The sequence below is a fragment of the Phoca vitulina genome, unplaced genomic scaffold (genome assembly GCF_004348235.1).
Source record: "Phoca vitulina isolate PV1807 unplaced genomic scaffold, GSC_HSeal_1.0 scaffold45, whole genome shotgun sequence".
NCBI classification, from domain to species: Eukaryota; Metazoa; Chordata; class Mammalia; order Carnivora; family Phocidae; genus Phoca; species Phoca vitulina.
The window spans coordinates 2,011,230-2,029,423 of NW_022589748.1; the positions used below are offsets into that span (position 1 = coordinate 2,011,230).

The 18,194-nt window shown below is 58.3% G+C and overlaps 2 protein-coding genes across 2 annotated transcripts in view; both read right to left on the reverse strand.

The window, feature by feature from the left end:
- Positions 1 to 1,576, reverse strand: part of UPK3BL2 (uroplakin 3B like 2) — a 4,319-nt gene extending 2,743 nt beyond the window's left edge. Inside the window, exon 1 of the mRNA XM_032431181.1 lies at positions 1,356 to 1,576. Coding sequence (XP_032287072.1) covers positions 1,356 to 1,434 — 79 coding nt within the window. The 5' untranslated portion in view covers positions 1,435 to 1,576. The remainder of the gene's footprint in view (positions 1 to 1,355) is intronic.
- Positions 1,577 to 13,519: 11,943 nt separating this feature from the next.
- On the reverse strand, positions 13,520 to 17,182 carry UPK3B (uroplakin 3B). The gene is made up of 6 exons (XM_032431199.1): positions 16,907 to 17,182; positions 16,608 to 16,757; positions 16,127 to 16,364; positions 14,765 to 14,844; positions 14,149 to 14,278; positions 13,520 to 13,679 (listed from the first exon to the last, which is right to left on the reverse strand). Exons 1-6 carry the CDS (start codon positions 16,992 to 16,994, stop codon positions 13,520 to 13,522), a joined length of 846 nt encoding a protein of 281 aa, XP_032287090.1. The 5' UTR covers positions 16,995 to 17,182.
- Positions 17,183 to 18,194: the final 1,012 nt, after the last annotated feature.

Consider the following 18,194-nt stretch of genomic DNA (forward strand, 5'->3'; position numbering starts at 1 on the left):
GGGGGAGGCACAGACTTGATTTGGGAGCCCCGATCTGAGGGAGGCATGGAGGCTTTTCCTGGAAGCTTCGGTCAGACATTAATCAGGAGGGCTCCTTAGCAACTCTGTGCCCATGGGACATGGGTGGGTAGCCCGAGTCCAGCCAATGCCCCCTGCCTTGCTAGCCTACTAGGGGTAGGCACTGTGGGAGGTCGGGAGGGAGGGCCTGCCCCACCTGACACTGGGGTCCCTGCCACAGGCAGGGCCTGGGAAAGGCATGGAGGCACAGGAGGCCCCTCCCCCAGCAGTGGACACAGTTCTGGGGAAAGGGTCTTAGGCCTGGTCGGGGTGAGACTCAGATTTCGGGGAGCCTGAGCCTGAGCCTAAACCCTAGACTGGACTCGACAGAGCCCAGTGACCTTGAGCTCTGGCACTCTCTGGGCCTCAGTTTACCCACCTCTCAAGTCCCTCCAGCTCCACCCACATGGTCCAGGTTGATTTGCTTGAGGAGAGGAATGAGTGGCTTGGGGGGATGGGGGGGAGACAAAGGAAGGTCTCCACCAAGACCCCAGGCCCAGACGTGCACCCCCCGGGGAAATGTCCTGGCTTATCCTCTCTTCCCGGCCCAGGGCTGTGCCACCTCCCACCCTGCCCCAGGCACCTTCCCCTTCTGGATCTTGTCCCCCTCTCAGCCCCTCACAGCCTCACCTGGGGAAGGGCAGCCTGGGCCGCCGTGCCAGAGATGGGGGTGGGGGCAGCACAGACTCAGGACTCAGCCTCTCTGTCCAGAAGGCTCCCCTGAGGGCAGTGCCCCTTCTCTCCCCGGCCCCCAGCACTGGAGGGTAGCAGAAAGGGGAGGCGGCCTTCCTGCCCGTCTCCAGAGCCCTCTCCCTCTCTCGGTTCTGTTCAGCATGATTCATTTCCATTTCATTCAGCTCCAAAGGTTCAGGGCTAGACCTCTCCTTCCTCAGAGCCCCCACTTCTGTCTCTGAGGCCCAGCAGGGACTCAGTGTCCGCTAGACGAGGGAGAAGGAGGGGAGCAGCCCAGATGGGGGGCTGGACCTCGAAGCGCCTCCAGTTTAAGAGCCCACAGTGACCTGCAGCCAGCGGGGAGAGCTTCGTTGGGGGCGTTGTTCTTTAAACCTCCCCTCAGGGACAGGAAGGAGGGGAAGGAGGGGCGGCCCTGGCAAGAATGGATGGGGGCTCAGGAGGCGTGGGGGTGAGAACCCTAAAGAGAGGGAGGAAGCATCGCTCACTCTCCCGTCTTGGGGTGTGGGGACAGGTGTCTGTCTTGTGACCTCTCTGGTGGGCCATCTCCCCGGAGCCACCCAGGACCCAGTCCCCAGACTTGGGGCTTGGGAGGCAGCTTCACTCACCCCGGCCTGTCCCCCGCTGGAGGCCGGTCAGCAGCAGCCACAGCGTCAGCAGCCGATACCGACCCCCACTGGGCGCCATGGCCAGGCCGGGCGTCTGACCGTCTGTCTGTCCCAGGGTCTGTCCGCAGCGCCCCCGAGCCTCCGCTGACTGCCGGGGGGATTGAGGCGGCTGCTTCTAGCACCTCCTGCAGCTCCTCCCAGGTGCCCCCTCTTCCCAAACAACTGGTTGGACAGGTTTGGGGGCAGAATCTGCTGGCCCTATGGGTTTGGCATCCCAGGGAGGGGTCTGAAGAGAACAATCAGTAGCTGCCACCAGGACGAGCCCGGACCCTCCCACCCCTGACTCCAAGCTCCAGGTCCAGGGAGCCCCAGTGACAGTCCGGCCAACAGTCCCAACCTGGCACCTAGGGCTCCCCACAGTCCCCAGTGCTGAAGGGAGTTACCCTCCAGCGGCTTGACCAAGATCACCCAGCCAGCCAGGGCAGAGCCTCCGTGAGACGGTCACACCCAAAGGCAAGCTTGGGGGCACTCCCTGCAGCCTGGGCTCTGGAAGGGGGGATCCCCAACATCGCCTTTCCTCCGCTCCTTATCCAGGTGACCCGTCCTCTCTTCTTCCTCCAGCTCTGGCTGCTGCCAGGACAGGGCAATTCTTCCCGAGACAGAAGGGTCCCAGATGGGGTCTGGGGCCAGGAGTGGGGGTGGGGCTGGTGCCGAGCATGTACTGACCACCTTTCACCTAGATTGGAGCAGAGGCCCCTCATGGAGCACCCCCTGCCCCAAGCACCAGCCCCCCTCAGCCCAGCCTCTGCCCCTGGCCAGAGCCACCCTCCTAAAACCCAAACTCCTTTGGGGAGTACTTTAAAAAACATTTATTTATTTATTTATTTATTTATCCCCCCCACCAAGATTTATTTATTTATTTGAGACAGAGAGAGAGCACGAGTGGGAGGGGCAGAGGGAGAGGGAGAGGGAGAGAGAGAATCCCAGGCAGACTCCACGCTGAGCACAGAGCCCAATGTGGGGCTCGATCTCATGACCCCAAGATCACGACCTGAGCCAAAACCAAGAGTCAGATACCTAACAGATTACGGCACCCAGGTGCCCCTAAAACACATTTTTGAATCAATTATAAATATTCTTGGGCGCCTGGGTGGCTCAGTCGTTAAGCGTCTGCCTTCGGCTCAGGTCATGATCCCAGGGTCCTGGGATCGAGTCCCACATCGGGCTCCCTGCTTGGCAGGAAGCCTGCTTCTCCCTCTCCCACTCCACCTGCTTGTGTTCCTGCTCTTGCTATCTCTCTCTCTGTCAAATAAATAAATAAAATCTTTAAAAAAAAAAATTCTCTAGTTACTATAATGCATTTACATGCTATTTGATTGCCAGCCCACATACACTTGTTTTTTTCCCCCAAAAGTACTTAAACAGTGCCAATTATATATTACAGTGAACTTCAAAAGGGGTGAATACTCCTACCAACTATGTAATTGCCTGGTAGATTTTTTGTGACCGACTACTCGGACATGCTAACAGAGCGTTTCCGATTTTTCAAGATTTGAAATCCCTGTATTTCCATTCATGATTGACTCAGCTCCAAGGGAACTGGGCGCTGAAACCAGAGCAAAAGCTCAGGAAAGGCGGATGAGGTCAGGGTGAGTCTGGGTGAGCGTGGGGGGAGGCTCAGCCAAAGGGCCACCCAGACGACCTCTTTAAGGCTCTCGATGCTCGGCACCTCTGCGCCTTGGCTTAGGCCAGTCTCTTCCCCAAGGGCCCTGCTACCCAGCGCCCTTCAGTCCTAGCTACCCCAGGGATCGGCACTGCCAGAAATGCGCTCTGGATGGCCCTGGCGCCTCCCCTAAATGCTCACTGGGCACCTGGCCCGCATCTCTGTCTTCCGATCGCCGCAAGGTCACACGCTGTTACCTCAAGTGCATCCCTGCACACACCTGTGCTCTGCTCCGGCTGACAGCTCCGTGAAGCGGGCGCTGGCCCTCCTATACTCGCGGGGTGCACGGAGGGGAGAAGAGGAGTGGGGGGCCAACTTGAGAGTCTGGGAGGGGCAGAGGGACCCAGCCCTTGGAGGGCTTTCTTTAACTCCCCAGCTTCTTATTTTTTTAAACATTTTTTTAAAGATTTTATTTATTTATTTATTTGACAGAGAGAGCGAGCACAAGTAGGCAGAGCGGCAGGCAGAGGGAGAGGGAGATAGATGCAGGCTTCCCGCGGAGCAGGGAGCCCCATGCGGGGCTCAATCCCAGGACCCTGGGATCATGACCTGAGCCAAAGTCAGACACTTAATGACTGAGCCACCCAGGTGCCCTCTTTCTAGCTCTTAAAAGGTGTTGAGATTCAAATGAATAAATAAAATCTTAAAAAAAAAAATTAAAAAAGGGGGAGCCTGATGGCTCAGATGGTTAAGCGTCTGCCTTTGGCTCAGGTCATGATCCCAGGGTCCTGGGATCGAGCCCCGCATTGGGCTCCCTGCTTGGAGGGGAGCCTGCTACTCCCTCTCCCACTCCCCCTGCTTGTGTTCCCTCTCTTGCTGTCTCTCTCTCTGTCAAATAAATAAAATCTTTAAAAAAAAATAATAAATAAACCAATGTATGTGGCAAAGAATCGGAAGCATCTGCCCAGCAGAAGGGAGCTGGGCCGTTTTTGTACACCACGGACATAGGCAATTCTCATTGACCCCTCTCAGCTTAACCCTGGACAAGCTCCCATATGTACCAGGGGTGTCCACAGCCCACTCGGGGTACCACTGGCTCAGTTTGTCCTGCCAAGCACAGGTATGAGGGCTCCTTCCCAGACTCCCAGGCCTCCAGGAGTCCTCCCTAGTCCTGCAAGATTCATCCTGGGGCTGTCGCAGGTGACAGCATGGAAGCCAGGCAGCAAGCACAGGCTCAGCCAGGCTGGGGGATGCTCTCTCCCACGTTCCCAGACAGGAGCCTGGTCATCGAGCTGAGGGCCAGCCCCCACTCGGGCACAACTGGACGTCACCAGAGTCAGCAGCTCCCAGCTGTGCCACGATGTAGGCACAATGATGACAGCAACAAGAAGGACCAGGGCAGACCCAAGGCCAGAGACGCCACCTCCGCCCACGGCCATTTTCCTACCCTGGGTCCGTGCTGGGACTTTGGCACAAGCTCAGGAGGGGAGAGAGGCCACACAAAGCGACCAACATCGGACCCACAGCCCGAGAGAGTGGACACCAGGAACCAGAGTTGCTAGGATTCAGAAAACAAAGAAGTCTGACGTATCCTACACCTCGAAGCGCACATTCATGCCTGATTCGTGTGCGTGTGCGTGTGCGTGTGTGTGTGTGTGTGTGTGTGTGTGTGTGTTCAGGTCAGCTTCTCGACTTTCTGATTCATTTCTTGGATCAATCTGTATGGGCGTCAGTATCAGGCCATTTCAGCCACGGTAACCTTACCCCACGTTCTACTCGACCACAGTATAAATGATTTCCCCCGAATATACTGACGGCTCTATTGTTATTTGATGAATGTGTCTTTTCTTCATTAACAGTAACTCCCCCACTGTGTCCCCAGCGCTGAGGCACAAATTCAGCTAATATGGACCCCTCCCTGCTCTGTGTATCTGGCCAGTTGGCCCGTGGGTACCATCTTGTTTTATAGCATCGGGCTGACAACTACCATGTTGTGGCCTCACCTCAGGGTAGAGCCCAGCTTCTCTGCTGTGTCCCCTCTTCCTGGTCCAGATGTCCCCAGCCCCAGTGAGTCCCAGTGTGAAGGGTGTTGGCCCAGAATGCCCAGAGGGATGGGGTGGGGTCATGCCAAGCCCTAGGGGATAGTCTGTTCCCAAGGACCTACCTTGCCTTGTACCTTTGGGGTGACTCATGGGACGGGGTGGGGCTTCCACCCACCCCTGAACACAGAGCAGCCAGCTAAAGGCTCCCAAAGGCCCACCCAGCTCCATTCACCAAACAAGGCCCCAGCTCCATGGCAACCATCACACCCTGTCCCGTGGAGGTGCACAGGGAGAAGCACTGGCCCTTCCAGGGGCAGCCAGGCTCTTCACCCCCGCCCCCCCCAGCAGAGCCATGTCCCAGATTTGCAGTCTGGGGCTTTCTCGTGTAGAGAGGGGAAGTGCAGGTTACCCAGTCCCTTCCCCCTGCACCAGCGTGGCCTTGGGGCCGCTCACCAAACCCCGACAGAGACCTGTCTGTGCCAATATCAAGGGGAAAAGACCCCAGAGTTCATGGACCCCACCCTGGTCCTGAATCTTTCTACTGCATGGTGGTCCAGCCCCTCCCAGGTCTGCTTGAACACCCCCCAAGACAGGCAGCTCACCACCTACCTGGTCTAGTTAAAGCATCACACACCTGGAATCATAAACCAGAAAGCTCTTTCAGTAGGGGAATACCGCCTTTGAGTGAAATCTCACAATTCTGGGGCCAAGAGGCAAGCGACCCCGGCTCATCCCTGACCCACCTAAGCCTGGGGACAAGTCCTCCCTGCTCTGGGCCTACATGACCCCACCTGGACACAGGGCAGCTGGAGGTCAGAAGACTGGGGCCTTTTTAGTTGCTACATTCAGTGTAGCTGCCCCACTGTTTATTGAGGGGCGACTATGTGCCAGGACCACTGTGGGCAGAAGCTCGAGAGGCAAAGTGGGGGCGAGGAAAAAGGTGGGCACTTTATCCACTCATCCTTCCAATAGGCCATCAGAGAGGCCAGCAGCTCTGCCTGCAGAGGACCTCACTCGGAAGAGGCACCCGGAGATGTCTGATGACCTGAGCCCACTCTCATCCCCCAACCCCTCCTGCCCATCCCCCCACCTGCACGCCATGACACCCCCTGCCCGGGGGGCTCTCCCACTGCCCCGGCCCCATGGAGTTGGGGCTCAGACAAGGACAGGGTTCCAGGCACAGGGATTGGAGGGCAAGGCTGAGCCTGGGGGTTCCATGAAACACTCGTGGGGGCTTTGAGCCACCTCCACTGGGGAGCAGGGGGAGCAGAGGGAGCAGGGCTGGAGACCAGGAGGGAGAGGCCAGGATGACTAATGAGGCATTCCTCTCTGTCCCTCAGGGAGAGAAGTCAGGGAGAAGAATGGTTGTCAAGGGCAACACATTCTTTCCTGTGGGTAACTCTAGCCTGTGTCACCCACAGGGAGTGGGGTTTCGGGGCGGCCACGACTGGAGTGTCTGAGCCACAGAGCTTGGAGGTCTTCACTCGTTTTGTGGAGGGGAAACTGAGGCCAGGGCAGGGCTTCCTGGTGGGGGTCCCCCAGCAAATAAGGCAGAAAGGAGAACCCCGGGCTCCCGTCTTGCACTGGGGTCTCTGCCTCAGGAGTCAGGGGCATCCAGTCTGGGACCAGTGTGGGGGATGGAAGGAGAGGGACAGGACATAGCTATAGAGGCTTCTGGTTTATGTGGGTGGAGGGGAAGGCCACCCAGAAAGCTGGGCCAGGGACGGTGAGCAGGTAGACCCCAGCCTACACCCAAGTCCATTCTGAAGTCTTCAGCCTGCTCAGTGGGCCCCCAGGCCCTGTCCTACCTCCAAGCCTCTGTGCACAAAAGCTTCTGCCCTCAGCTCGCCTGTTGGCTCCAGTTAAATGACCTCCCACCCTGACCCCGGCTCCGTGCCCTCCACCTCCGTGAATGTTCTCGCCAACTGTGCTGTATGGTGGGTGGATCAGTCCTCTCGGGAGGCCATAGCTTGATGTCGCAGACCGGGGTGCTCAAACAAGGCTCAGGGCGCCTGCCATTCTTGATCTGGGGGCTGTGAGGTCAAGCCCCACGTTGGGCCCGGAGCTTACTTAAACAGCGAGTATCTGTTTTCTCACTCCGGAAGCCCAAGATCCAGTGCGCAGGGTTGGTTTCTTCGGAGACCTCTCTCCTTGGCGTGCACTCGGCTGCCTAGTGGTGGCCTGATCCCACGGTCTCTCCTCTGCGCTCATCCCTGGTGACCGTGTCCTCATCTTTTATCAAGACGCTAGTTGGACTGGATGACGTTCCACTCTAAAGGCCTCACTTAATTCCCTCTTTAACTTAATTCCCCCTTTAGAGACCCTGTCTCCAAATACAGTTGCATTCTGAGGCACTAGGAGTTAGAACTTCCATAGAATTTTCCACAATTTTGTCTATCACAGTGGGTGGGCCTCCCCTGTGTGTGGGACACTCCCTAAGGACAGGGACTGGATCTGAGCCCTCGGTATGGCCTGGAGGGTCTCCAGGCTGGGTCCCCGGGTCCGTTGTCCTGCCCAGAAGTGGGTACCCCCCAGGAACTATCCCCTCTGCCCCCACACCTCTCCCCCCTCTCCCTTCCAGGGAGCGAGCAGATGGGGTAGGCAGACTGCAGAGTGAGGAGTGAGGTGTGACAAGTCCAAGGGCTGGACCCTGGAGAGGCCCTTGCGCTCCCCCACATTGGCCCTGGGGGCCCTACTAGAAGGCCGACAGTCACAGAGCCCCGCAAAGCTCTGAAGAGCCCCCAGCATTTAATGACATTTTTTCATTACAGTGAATATAAAGCACACTCCCCAGCTGCCTGGGGCCCGGCCACCTTCCTAGAGTGATAAATGGCTCCCGTTCAGACGGTCTAGCTCCTGCCACTGCCTTCTTATGCCTGGGACACTGCCTTTCTGCTCTGTGTCCTCCCAGAGCCAGCCCTGGAGAATCACAGAAATGCATCCCTCCTCCACAAGGACTCAGTCAGCCCCTCACCCACACCCAGGCACGCCAGCATGGCCCAGGCTCCCATGCAGCCAGGGTGCCCACCAGTCATGCACCCACCCCAGACAAAGGAGTGGGTGCCGAGGCTAGCCCTTCCAGCCAGGGCAGTGGCCACCATGCCCAGCTTCCAGACGCGACCAGCCCAGAAGCTCCCATGGTAGGACTCCAAGGAATGCAGTTTGTTCTGCACTGGGATTCCCAGTGTGATCTCCAACCCCGGCTCTCTCAGTGTTTCCAGGAGCTTCCTAATCTCTTAGAGAACATTCCTTCCCCACTGAGCTAAGGTTGGTTCCTGCTCTTTGTGGCTGAGAATACACTGGGGGTGGGGGGGCTTCCCGGGCTCTGTGGAGATGGTTTCCTGGGTGGGTGAAAGAGACCCCACTTTTCCTACCACTGGAATGTAGTTCTACCCAGTTAAAAATGATTAAGAAGTGATTCATCCAAATGAGAGGAGGAGCGAGTGATGGAACCCATGACAGGCAAATAAATGTCAGGACTTCTGTTTTCTTTTCCCCCCAAATTTTGACAGTCATGGTGTCTCTCAGGATGATTGAAATGTTCTGAAGTTGGTTCTGATTCGCAACTCTGTGAATATGCTAGAAATCAGCAAACTGAACAGTTTAAGTAGGTACCCCGCATCGTACTTGAATTATATCTCAATGAAGCTGGTATTTTTTTTTTTTTTAAAGATTTTATTTATTTATTCATTAGACACAGAGAGAGAGAAGCAGAGGGAGAAGCAGGCTCCCAAGGAGCAGGGAGCCCGATGCGGGACTCGATCCCAGGACCCTGAGATCATGACCTGAGCCGAAGGCAGACGCTTAACCATCTGAGCCACCCAGGCGCCCGAAGCTGGTATTTTTTTAAAAGAATGCAGGGCCGCCTGAGTGGCTCAGTCCTTAAGCGTCTGCCTTTGGCTCAGGTCATGATCCCAGGGTCCTGGGATCGAGCCCCGCATCGGGCTCCCTGCTCAGCGGGGAGCCTGCTTCTCCCTCTCCCACTCCCCCTGCTTGTGTTCCCTCCCTCGCTGTCTCGCTCTCTGTCAAATAAATAAATAAATAAAATCTTTAAAAAAAGAAAGAGAATGCAAAGATGAATTTGCCTTTTATAAAGCAGTCAGTCAACAAAAGTCCATTAAACACCTGCCGGGGAACCTGGCACTGTGCCAGCTCTAGGGGCACCATGGTGAGCAAATCAGACACAGAGTCCCTGTCCTCCTGGAGTTTCCAGTCCAGTGGGAAAGATGCAAAACTCACCCTTTTAAATGTCTAATTACAAAAGGGAAAACATGCAGAGAAGGGAAAGAACGGGGATCCAAGAGAGCTGAAGGGACAGGAAGGACTTTCCTGAAGAAGAGACACAGGAGCTGAGGAAGCTCCTGAGCTGAGGAGCGAAGTGGAGAAGTGTTTTACACTGAGGGGGGAAAGCAAGTGCAAAGGCCCTGTGGCAGGAGGGCTAACCAGGCACCTGTGTGGCTGGAATACAGAGAGCAAGGGATGGATCGATGGGCCTTGAAACTGAGATGGCAAATCTAGATTCTGGTCTCGCAGCAGGAAGTCTCTGCAAGCAGTGAGCAAAGGTGGACACCATCAGGTTCCTAATCTGGTCCTTCTGGATACCGGGAGGAGGATAGGTTTGGGGGTCAGGAACACTGATGTGGAAAGACCAGCTAGAGATGGGGTGGCTGGCTGGGGATTGCAGTGATGACGGTCAGGAACACGTGGTTCAGAGGCAAAGAGGAACAAAGTGAACCCAGACGGTGAGAGGGAGCGGTGGTGCCCCCCCCCCCCCGGCCCTGGTTTCCACCTGCTGTCATCCTGATTCCTTTGATTTTTGGTCTGATGAGTCATCTGTGAGTCATCACCCCCACAATCACTGCTGTTTTTTCCTTTTTCAACAATGAACTTGTTTTTAGCCACTGAGCCATTATATTACAGGCCAATGGATTTGGAGGCCCTTCTCCAAATACGGTTCTGGGGAAAATTTAAAAGGCTATTTAATAACAGATTCACCATAACATGGCTGTCACTACACACTCTGCTCAAGGCTGTCATGGGCTGGCCTGAGCAGGGTGGGGTGCAGCTGGTGACCCTCTGGAGCATGACTGTGGGGCAGAATGCCCTGTCTTGGCTCCCCGGGGGCCCAGTGGGGTGGTGCCCGTGCTGGGCCACGACCAATCCTGCTGCCCCTTCTCCACGTGGATTCTGTGACACCCTGGCATGGCTGCCACCACAGCCCTGGGCCAGAACACCCACCATCCACAGGGCTCCCAGGATGGCCTCCCGCTGACCCGGGGTAGGCTTCCATCCTTGTAAAATATTAACTTGTTAACGTCCTTCTGAACTCACCCATTTGCTAAGATGGAATCCCCAGAAGCCCCTTTTCTGGGGGTCTGCTCTGAGGCAGGCTGGGGATAGAACCACTTGCAGGACATAAAGCACCTCCATTTTGCAGTCACAGTCACCCCCCACCCCCATCAGAAACCCAAGCATGGCCTCTGCTGGAGCATCTCCTTCATCTATGAAGTCCCCGTTCCTCAGGCCACCTCCTGAATATTCTGGAACCCACCTCCTCCTCTCCAGCTCCCTTTGTCTGCCCTCGTTCAGGCCTGGTTCCATGTGCCTGGAAGACCAGGCCAGTCCCCCTCATCCTGGCCTCCCAACCCCTCGTCCCTGCTGCCAGCCCCTGGGCAGCATCCATGCCCCCGCAGGGTGAGACCGTTTACCCCTGGCCTCCCCAACTCTCTCACTCTCTCTTCCTTCCTCCTTCCCCCGCTACTTAACTCATTTCCATGTGCCCCTCAGGACTCATCTCAGAAGTCACCCTTGGGAAGCCCCCTTGACCTGCAGGTGGGGTCACTTTCTTCCCCTGGGCAATGCTTTACCCACTGTGCTGCAATGTCTGTCTGGAGCCTGTCTTCATCGTCAAGGCTCAGATGGCCGGATGGGGTGAGAACAGCTCCTCCCAGGGCTCCGGGGTGCTGTTCAGATGCAAGGAGCAGCCCTGGGCACACATGGGACATCGCTGGGGCTGTGTCTAGGATCAGTATAAGCCACAAGAAGGCCCTGGGCTACATAAAAGCCTGGGGTAATTCCTGCTCCTGCCTGATGTCCAGCCCTGGGCTGATTCATTCATGTTTTCACTCAGCAAACACCAGGGAAAGCCTCTTCCTCCTCACCATACCCCACCCCCGGGCAGGCCCCAAGCTGGGTGTCTGGGCCTAGAGGTCCTACTCCCTGTGGTGTTGGAGCCAGGCCTGGACAGGACAGTGGGAGGCGGGCTCTGCTGGACATAGCTGGTGAGGGTGGGGGGCACTTTTACCCTTCTCCGATTCCAAGAGGCCAAGACGGTCCTCAGTTCCATAGCAGCAGAATTTCAAAAGTGGCTGCCCAAAGGGGCTGGCCGATGTCACCCAGGACCCTGGAGCCAGAGCTCTTGACTACATTTGAATCTGCTTCTGCCTGCACCTGGAGGAGGTCTTGTGGCTGGTGGGGGTGCAGGTAGGATGGGGGATAAACCACTAGGGACCAGGGGTTCATGGGTTTTGACAGCAAAACCTCCCTGAAGTGTTCGCCTGGGAGGGAGCACTGCTCACGCCACAGAAGCTGCATTGGTGGTTGGTTGGCCTCTTGGCGCTGAGACGCAAGGGTGGGTTTCCCTGGGGCTCATTAGGCGATGGGGCACCCCCAAAGTGCAGTTAGGGCTACCAGTCAAAGGGACAGGCTCAGGGCGGTCCCTGGTGCAGACGCTCCTCTCCCCAACCAGAGCGGGCGCCCTCCAGCGGAGCCTGCATGCTGGGACCCGCGGTCAGGCCGGAGAAGCCAGGAGCGGCGCGGCACCAGTGGACAGAGCGCGAGGACAAGTCGCGGAGCCTCAGTTTCTCCAGCTGGAAACCGGTGGTGGTTGTGCAGTTTGGACGGCACACAGTAGGCCCTCAAGCGGGAGCGTGACTGCTTATCCCTCTGGCTTGGTCGAGATGAGGCCTGGGGCCCCGACCTCCGGCCCACAACGCCCGGCTGCTCTGTGAACAGGAGTGCGCGTGCGCGGGGCCGGACGGCTGCGGCGCATCGGCGCCCCCGTGTGGCCACAGCAGGAACCACCGGCCTTGTGAGCAGCCGGTGATGGGGGGCTCCCGGCCTCAGAGAGCCCGTTGGGGTGATCATCTAAGGAGCGCGAACCCGAGAGCATGTGACAGTCTGAAGGCGTGACAGCCCTAACAGTAACAGATCACATCTGGACACGTGGTCAGCTCAGGTCCAGAGTGGTGAGTGAGTTCCCCAAGATCAGGACTGGCTCGGCCTGAGGCCCTATGTCTAGCACTGTCAGCAGCATACAGCAGGTGTTTAATAAATGTTTGTGGAGTGGGAACGAGTAAGCCATCTGTGTGTGCAGTGGGGCTGGAAGTGGTCAGATGGTCACGATGTGCGTCTACACTCTGACCTTCTGGCCACCCTCAGGAAGGGCCCGTCTCCGAAGTCCCCAGCCACTGGAAGGTGGGGCAGAGAGACAGAGGGAGGCTCAGGCCCCATACAAACCGTGATGGGCCTGGCCCAGTCCCCTGCACAGGGCAGAGCAAGGCTCCCTGCACCCCTCTCCCGGAGCCTGGAAGCTTCTGGTCAGGGCGGCCTCTGCCCATCACCTCTAGTCTCTCCCGCAAGAGGCCAGGCAGAACAGAGGTGGGGATGGAAGTGGGAGCTGCATGCTAGCCTGACCCTGACCCTCCCTGGGGAGGGCAGAACAGGAAGGGCAAAGTCAGGGCTGCTGGTGGTGGTGATGTGCGAAACGAAGGCAGAAGAAAAATTATTAAATTTCCTTACTACTTAACAACCACTGACAAGTCCTTGAAACAAGCAGAGTGACATTCCTCTAGGGACTCAGCTGCCTGGATGTTGACACTTTACTAAGGGCAAAAGGCAATCTTAGTTTGACCCCCAGAACCCTGTAAGTCTACTTAACGCAGAAAAATTCCTTTGGAAACTTCCTTTATCTCTAAACCCCCAAGATACATGTTGGCAGTCATCCCCCAAGCATATGATGCACTAATATACATCTGAAGGGTCTCGTGACACTTTTTACTAGACAGTAATAAATGACTCTTTCCTAACAATAGCTAGCCCCCTCAGGATCCTGGAAACCTTGCTTCCAAAATTCCTTAGAAACTTACGCTATCCCTAACCCCCTCCCAACTTGGAAGTATATATGTAATGGGCCACTCCTCACCACCCCAGAGCAGCTCTTTCTGCCCACAGGTCCTGTCCCTGTGCTTTAATAAAACCACCTTTTTGCACCAAAGACGTCTCAAGAGTTCCTTCTCGGCAGTGGGCTACGAACACTGACATCTTTCCTCTATCAGTGGGACTGCGGGCAGGGTGGGGAAGTGCGATGCGGGAGGGGCGTGTGGGCGCAGGGGCTGGGAATGAGCCCCAGGTCCTTGCCCCCCACTCCCTGTGGCCACGCCCCAGCCACGTGGGCCAGGCTAGGGGCTGAGGCTGGGGAGGGGGTCCAGGCCAGGCTCACAGCCCACGGGCAGGGTGGGGGCCTCGCTGGGTGGGATGTGGTGGGTCATGTAGCGCTTCCCCATGAAGGAGCCAATCCGCAGCTGCTCCGGGGCCTCCTCGGGCCACCACAGGCTGGAGCTGGATGGGGAGAGGAGGCAGCACTAGGTCCCTGCTGGGTGGAGCCCACTGCCAAGCCAGGGCCTCCTCCCACAGCCTCTCCCTTTCCTTCCTTCTAGAACCAGCTGCTGGCCCACCTCCTCCAGGTGGTTGTCCTGACTACCCTGGTATCAGTTCTCTGAAGTGACTGAGGGCTGGCTGGCGAGAAAACAAGGCCCAGCAGGAGAAAGGCCGGGGCCAAGGACACACTGAAGGGCAGGGCAGAGCGAGGTGGCCCCTTTTCTGAACCTGTCTTCAGAGGAGCTGCTGGGCCACCTCCCTGCCCTCCAGGTGAGAGAGACTTGGGACCGATATTCCCCGAACATCCCTAGAAGGGGCACCGCCAACTCAAAACCGCAAGGTTCGAGGAGGGCTTCCAGGTGCCGGGGCCAGGGAGAGGGAAGGGGCTCTGCGGGGTGGGAGAGAGGCCCGTGGGGCCGTCAGCACTCACAAGCGCGCGGTGGACGCTGCCAGGAAGGCCAAGAGCAGGAGGCCGGCCAGAGAGCAGAGGATGGAGGTGATGATGATCATGTCACCACTGCGCCGCCCTGGCCACGTGTCGATGGAGGCTGGCGCCTTCCCTGTACACAGCAGCTGCTCAGAGGCTGCCCCTGGACCCCAGGGCAGTCACGTCCCCACCCAGGCACACACTCAAAGCCTGACAGCCTCCTGAGTCCACCCACCTGTTCATCTCAGCCGGGCATCTGGGCCCTGCCCGCCTGTATCACCCACGGCTCCAGCCCCTTGGTCTCACCTTCTAGGCTGTTCCTGCCAATGTGCCCCCCCACCGCCCTGCCCACGACTGGGCTGGGACCTGGGCAGCCGAGGGGTGACCAACATTGGGCATGGACAGAGCTGGTGTGTCTGCCCATGAGGCTGACCCGGTGCCCCACCTCCCCAGCACGAGCTTCTGTTTGGGGGAGGGGCTGGACTTGGACACAGTGCCTCCAGGCCCCCAGTCTCATGGCAGCAGGGGGAGAGAACGGCTGAGCATGACCATTTGGCAGAGGGGTGACGAGTCCACAGGGGTAGACTGGAGCCGGAGCGCCCCCCTCCCCCAGGGCTACCTTGGTGGAGAGCAATGGGGTCGGACCACCTGGTCTCGGCCAGGGGTGAGCCCCTGGCGTCCATCAGGAGGAACTTCACTCTGCGGGGAGGAGAAGGGGGGAAGTCTGAGCCTCAGCTGCCCTGGGCAGGGCGCCCACAGCGGCCAAGCTCCAGGCAGTTCTGGGCCACATCAGGACCAGCCGTGGCCTGGTCCCCCTCTGGGGGCCCTCTGAGACCGCACTGACCACAGTGACCTCTGCCATCAGTCCCAGTGCATCTGAGCCGTTGCTCTCCAGACACCCCATCTGGTTTAGGGGACCCCAGTCACTAAATGTCACATACACAGTGCCTCAGGGTGGCTCAGCGGGTCAGATGGAGCTGGGAGCCCCAGGCCTCCCAGAGAAAATGGCTGGCCAAGTGGCATCTAGGAAGCCATAGAAGGCCCCCCGCTAGGCTCGGGCACCCTAAGCAAAGGGCCAGGGAGGGAGGAGTGTGGTCAGGGCGCACTCAGAGCCTGGGGTCCCAGGGAGGGGTCGGGCTGAGCACTGAGGGCACCAGAGGCCGCGCAGGGAGGTTGTATCTTTGCGCCAGGTGGGGAGCCCTGGAAGGTGTCTGAGCATGGAGGGACCCAGGCAGGCTGGCACCGAGGACAGCCAGCTCCGGTGGCTGCTAGGGATGGGGGCAGGAGGTAAGAGGAGGCCGAGCCAGGAAGTGGGCATGGGGGAGGTGGGAGGGTGGTCCTGTCAGGGCAGGGGCTGCGCAGGGGCAGAGGGAGGCTGTGGATGGAAGCACCGGTCCAGCCCACACCATGCCCCACCTTCCCTACACCCCGTGCTGGTTCTCTCGGCTGGACTTGGACTCCCTGAGGACCCCTGGGCCTGGCTCTTCTGGGGCACATTGGGACCAGACCCCATCTGGACACCTGCTCTCCCACTCTGGCTCCCTCCGTGACCCTGACAAGCCCATGGTGCCCTGCGCCTCAGCTTCTTCACCGGAGAAAGTGGGTGGTGGTCTTATTTCCTGCTTCCCTGCCTCATACCCACTGCTTGGGTTTTTGGGACTCAGCCTGGGGCTTAGATTCCTGCCAGATCTACCCATGGACTAGTGGCTGCAGCCCAGCACCCCCGCCCCCCAACTCTGGGCCTGAGACCCCACCAGCCCTGTGGTGCCCACTTCTTCCTCATGGGCAGGCCTCCTGGAAAGGCCACATTCTGCCTGCCCCCCAACTGGGATGAATGCTGCTCCTTGACCCCACAGAGGCATAAACCAAAGCTTGTGAAGGGGAAGGGTCTGGGGAGAGGCTAGGAAGGGCAGCTCTCTAACCCGAGACCCCTTCTCCCCCAGCACAGCCCCTGTCCCAGGGTCCAGGTGTAGTGACCCACCTGTAAGGTCCAGGGCTGGGGAGGGGGCTGTTGCAGTAGGGCGGCTGGTGGAGGTCAGCAAGGCAGCCGGGGTCACTGCCAACCCGCAGCAGGGGGACGTCCCTGCTGCCACCCTTGGGGTCCTCACAGGGCAGCTGGTCCAGGGATAGGGGCAGCGTCATATAGTGGCCATCAGTCAGCAGCCGTGGGAAGGCTGGGATCTCAGCTCGTGTCTGCGGGTTCTGGAAGTCCCTGGAGGCTGCAGGAGAAAGGGACAGACAGATGGGGCTAGAGGGCCTAGCCCCTTGCTGGGTCTAAGGCTCCCCGCCCGCCCCTCCCCACCCCCCACACCTGGCCCCTCCACACCTCAAGGGCCCAGAAGCTCCCTCCAGGCACAAACCAGGTTACTTTGTCACCCTCTCAGAGCCCGTCAGGACAAAGCCCAACGCCTGGTGCACCACTGGGCAGCTCTCCTCAGCCCCAGACCCACACCGTGACACACCATTGCTGAAGGCCACCACCAGCCAGATGGTGTTGGCAACGCTGGCATGCCCGTCCAGGACACAGCGAGGCTGCTCCAGGGAGAACGTGGTGGCTGTGACCTTTCCTTCCAGGTCCCAGGCTGTTATCTGCGGCGTGTAGGGGATCAGCTCTGTGGCCACGGAGATAGGCATGAGGGTCCTGGGACCTGCTCCCCGCCCCCCCGTTGGAGGTGGGGGGCTCCCAGGATCCAATCACCCCAGCAGGTATCCCAGCCCCTTGGGTCCAGCCGGGTGAATTCATCCCAGGACCCCCACTCACCCAGGCTCATACAGGATGGGGGCCAGACCAGCGCCCCCACGAGGAGGAGCAGGACCGATGGGCCAGGCTGCCTCTGGGGGAGCCCCATGATGGCTACCCGAGCTCAGCTTTCTTCCACATCCGCAGCCTGGGGCTGATCTGGCTACCTCCTGCCACACCCCCGCCCCAGCACCCTGAGCCTGGAGGAGCCAGTTAGTCAGGCTGAGAGGCTGGCCAAGGCCTGGAAAGACCTGAAAATGTAAATGCACCCCACCCTCTCCCACCAGCCTGGCCTACCCTGAGGGGGTTGGGCTGGGCTATAGGGTGGGGCAGGCCAGTGCCAGGCCCCAGTGCAGGACTGAAGGGGATGCCACCAGATCCCCAGATGCCAGCCAGGCCACCAGAGTCCCATGTCTGAATTGGGGCCCCAGCTAGCCTCCCTGCCCTGGAGAGGACCCAGTCTCTGGAAACATGGGCTTAGGGCCACATGCCTGGGATTCCTGCACCCCAGGTGCCAGGAGCCTCCCTCTGGCCTTCCATCTCCACCCAGAGAGTGGGAGCAGGATGCAGAGGCCCCAGCCCACCTGTCCTGCTCCAGCCCCAGGACAGCCCCCCGGTCCTACTGCCATCTCAGCGCCCTGCCCTCCCTCCACAAGGCCACATTCTTGTCTAACAGGAGTCTGGAATCAGAGAAAGGACCTTTGACAGCTGACAAGCCTCCCACTTACTTTACTCCTTTTGGTTCTGTCTTTTTGTTAAAATATAATTTTAAAAAGATAATTCACATAAAATTCATCCTTTTAAAATGTACAGCACAGTGGGTTTTCACAAGGTTGTGCAAACATCACCACTAAGTTCAGAACATGTGCATCACCCCGAGAGGACACGCTGTACCCATGATAAGTCACTCCCCATTCCCCGCTCCCCCGGCAACCGTCTACTCTCAGCCTCCGCGGACTTCCCTGTACTGAACATTTCACATCGACAGAACCACACCAGTGGCGAGCTGGGGCTGGCTTCTTTCACTTAGCGTTCTGTTGTCCAGGTTCATCCATGATGTAGCGTGTGGCTGGCCTCGCTCCAGAACTTTCCCTCCACTGTATGGAGACCGGGCATTTTGTTTCCTGGCCCCTCAGCGGACAGTTGGGCTGTTCCCACTTTTTGGCTGTTATGAATAATGTTGCCACGAGCGTTCACGTACAAGTTTTGTGTGGACCTGTTTTCTGTTCTTGGATACATGCCTAGGGGTGGAATCGCTGAGTCACAGGGTAACTACTTTTTTTTAAGATTTTATTTTTAAGCAATCTCT

Coding starts and splice junctions, on each gene's coding strand:
- UPK3B (XM_032431199.1), bottom strand. CDS start 16,994: ATGGGGCTCCCCCAGAGGCAGCCTGGCCCATCGGTCCTGCTCCTCCTC. Junction 14,845..16,126: donor CCCAGCCCTGGACCTTACAG/GTGGGTCACTAC, acceptor TCCTCCCCGCAG/AGTGAAGTTCCTCCTGATGG. Junction 14,279..14,764: donor CCCCATTGCTCTCCACCAAG/GTAGCCCTGGGG, acceptor TGCTGTGTACAG/GGAAGGCGCCAGCCTCCATC.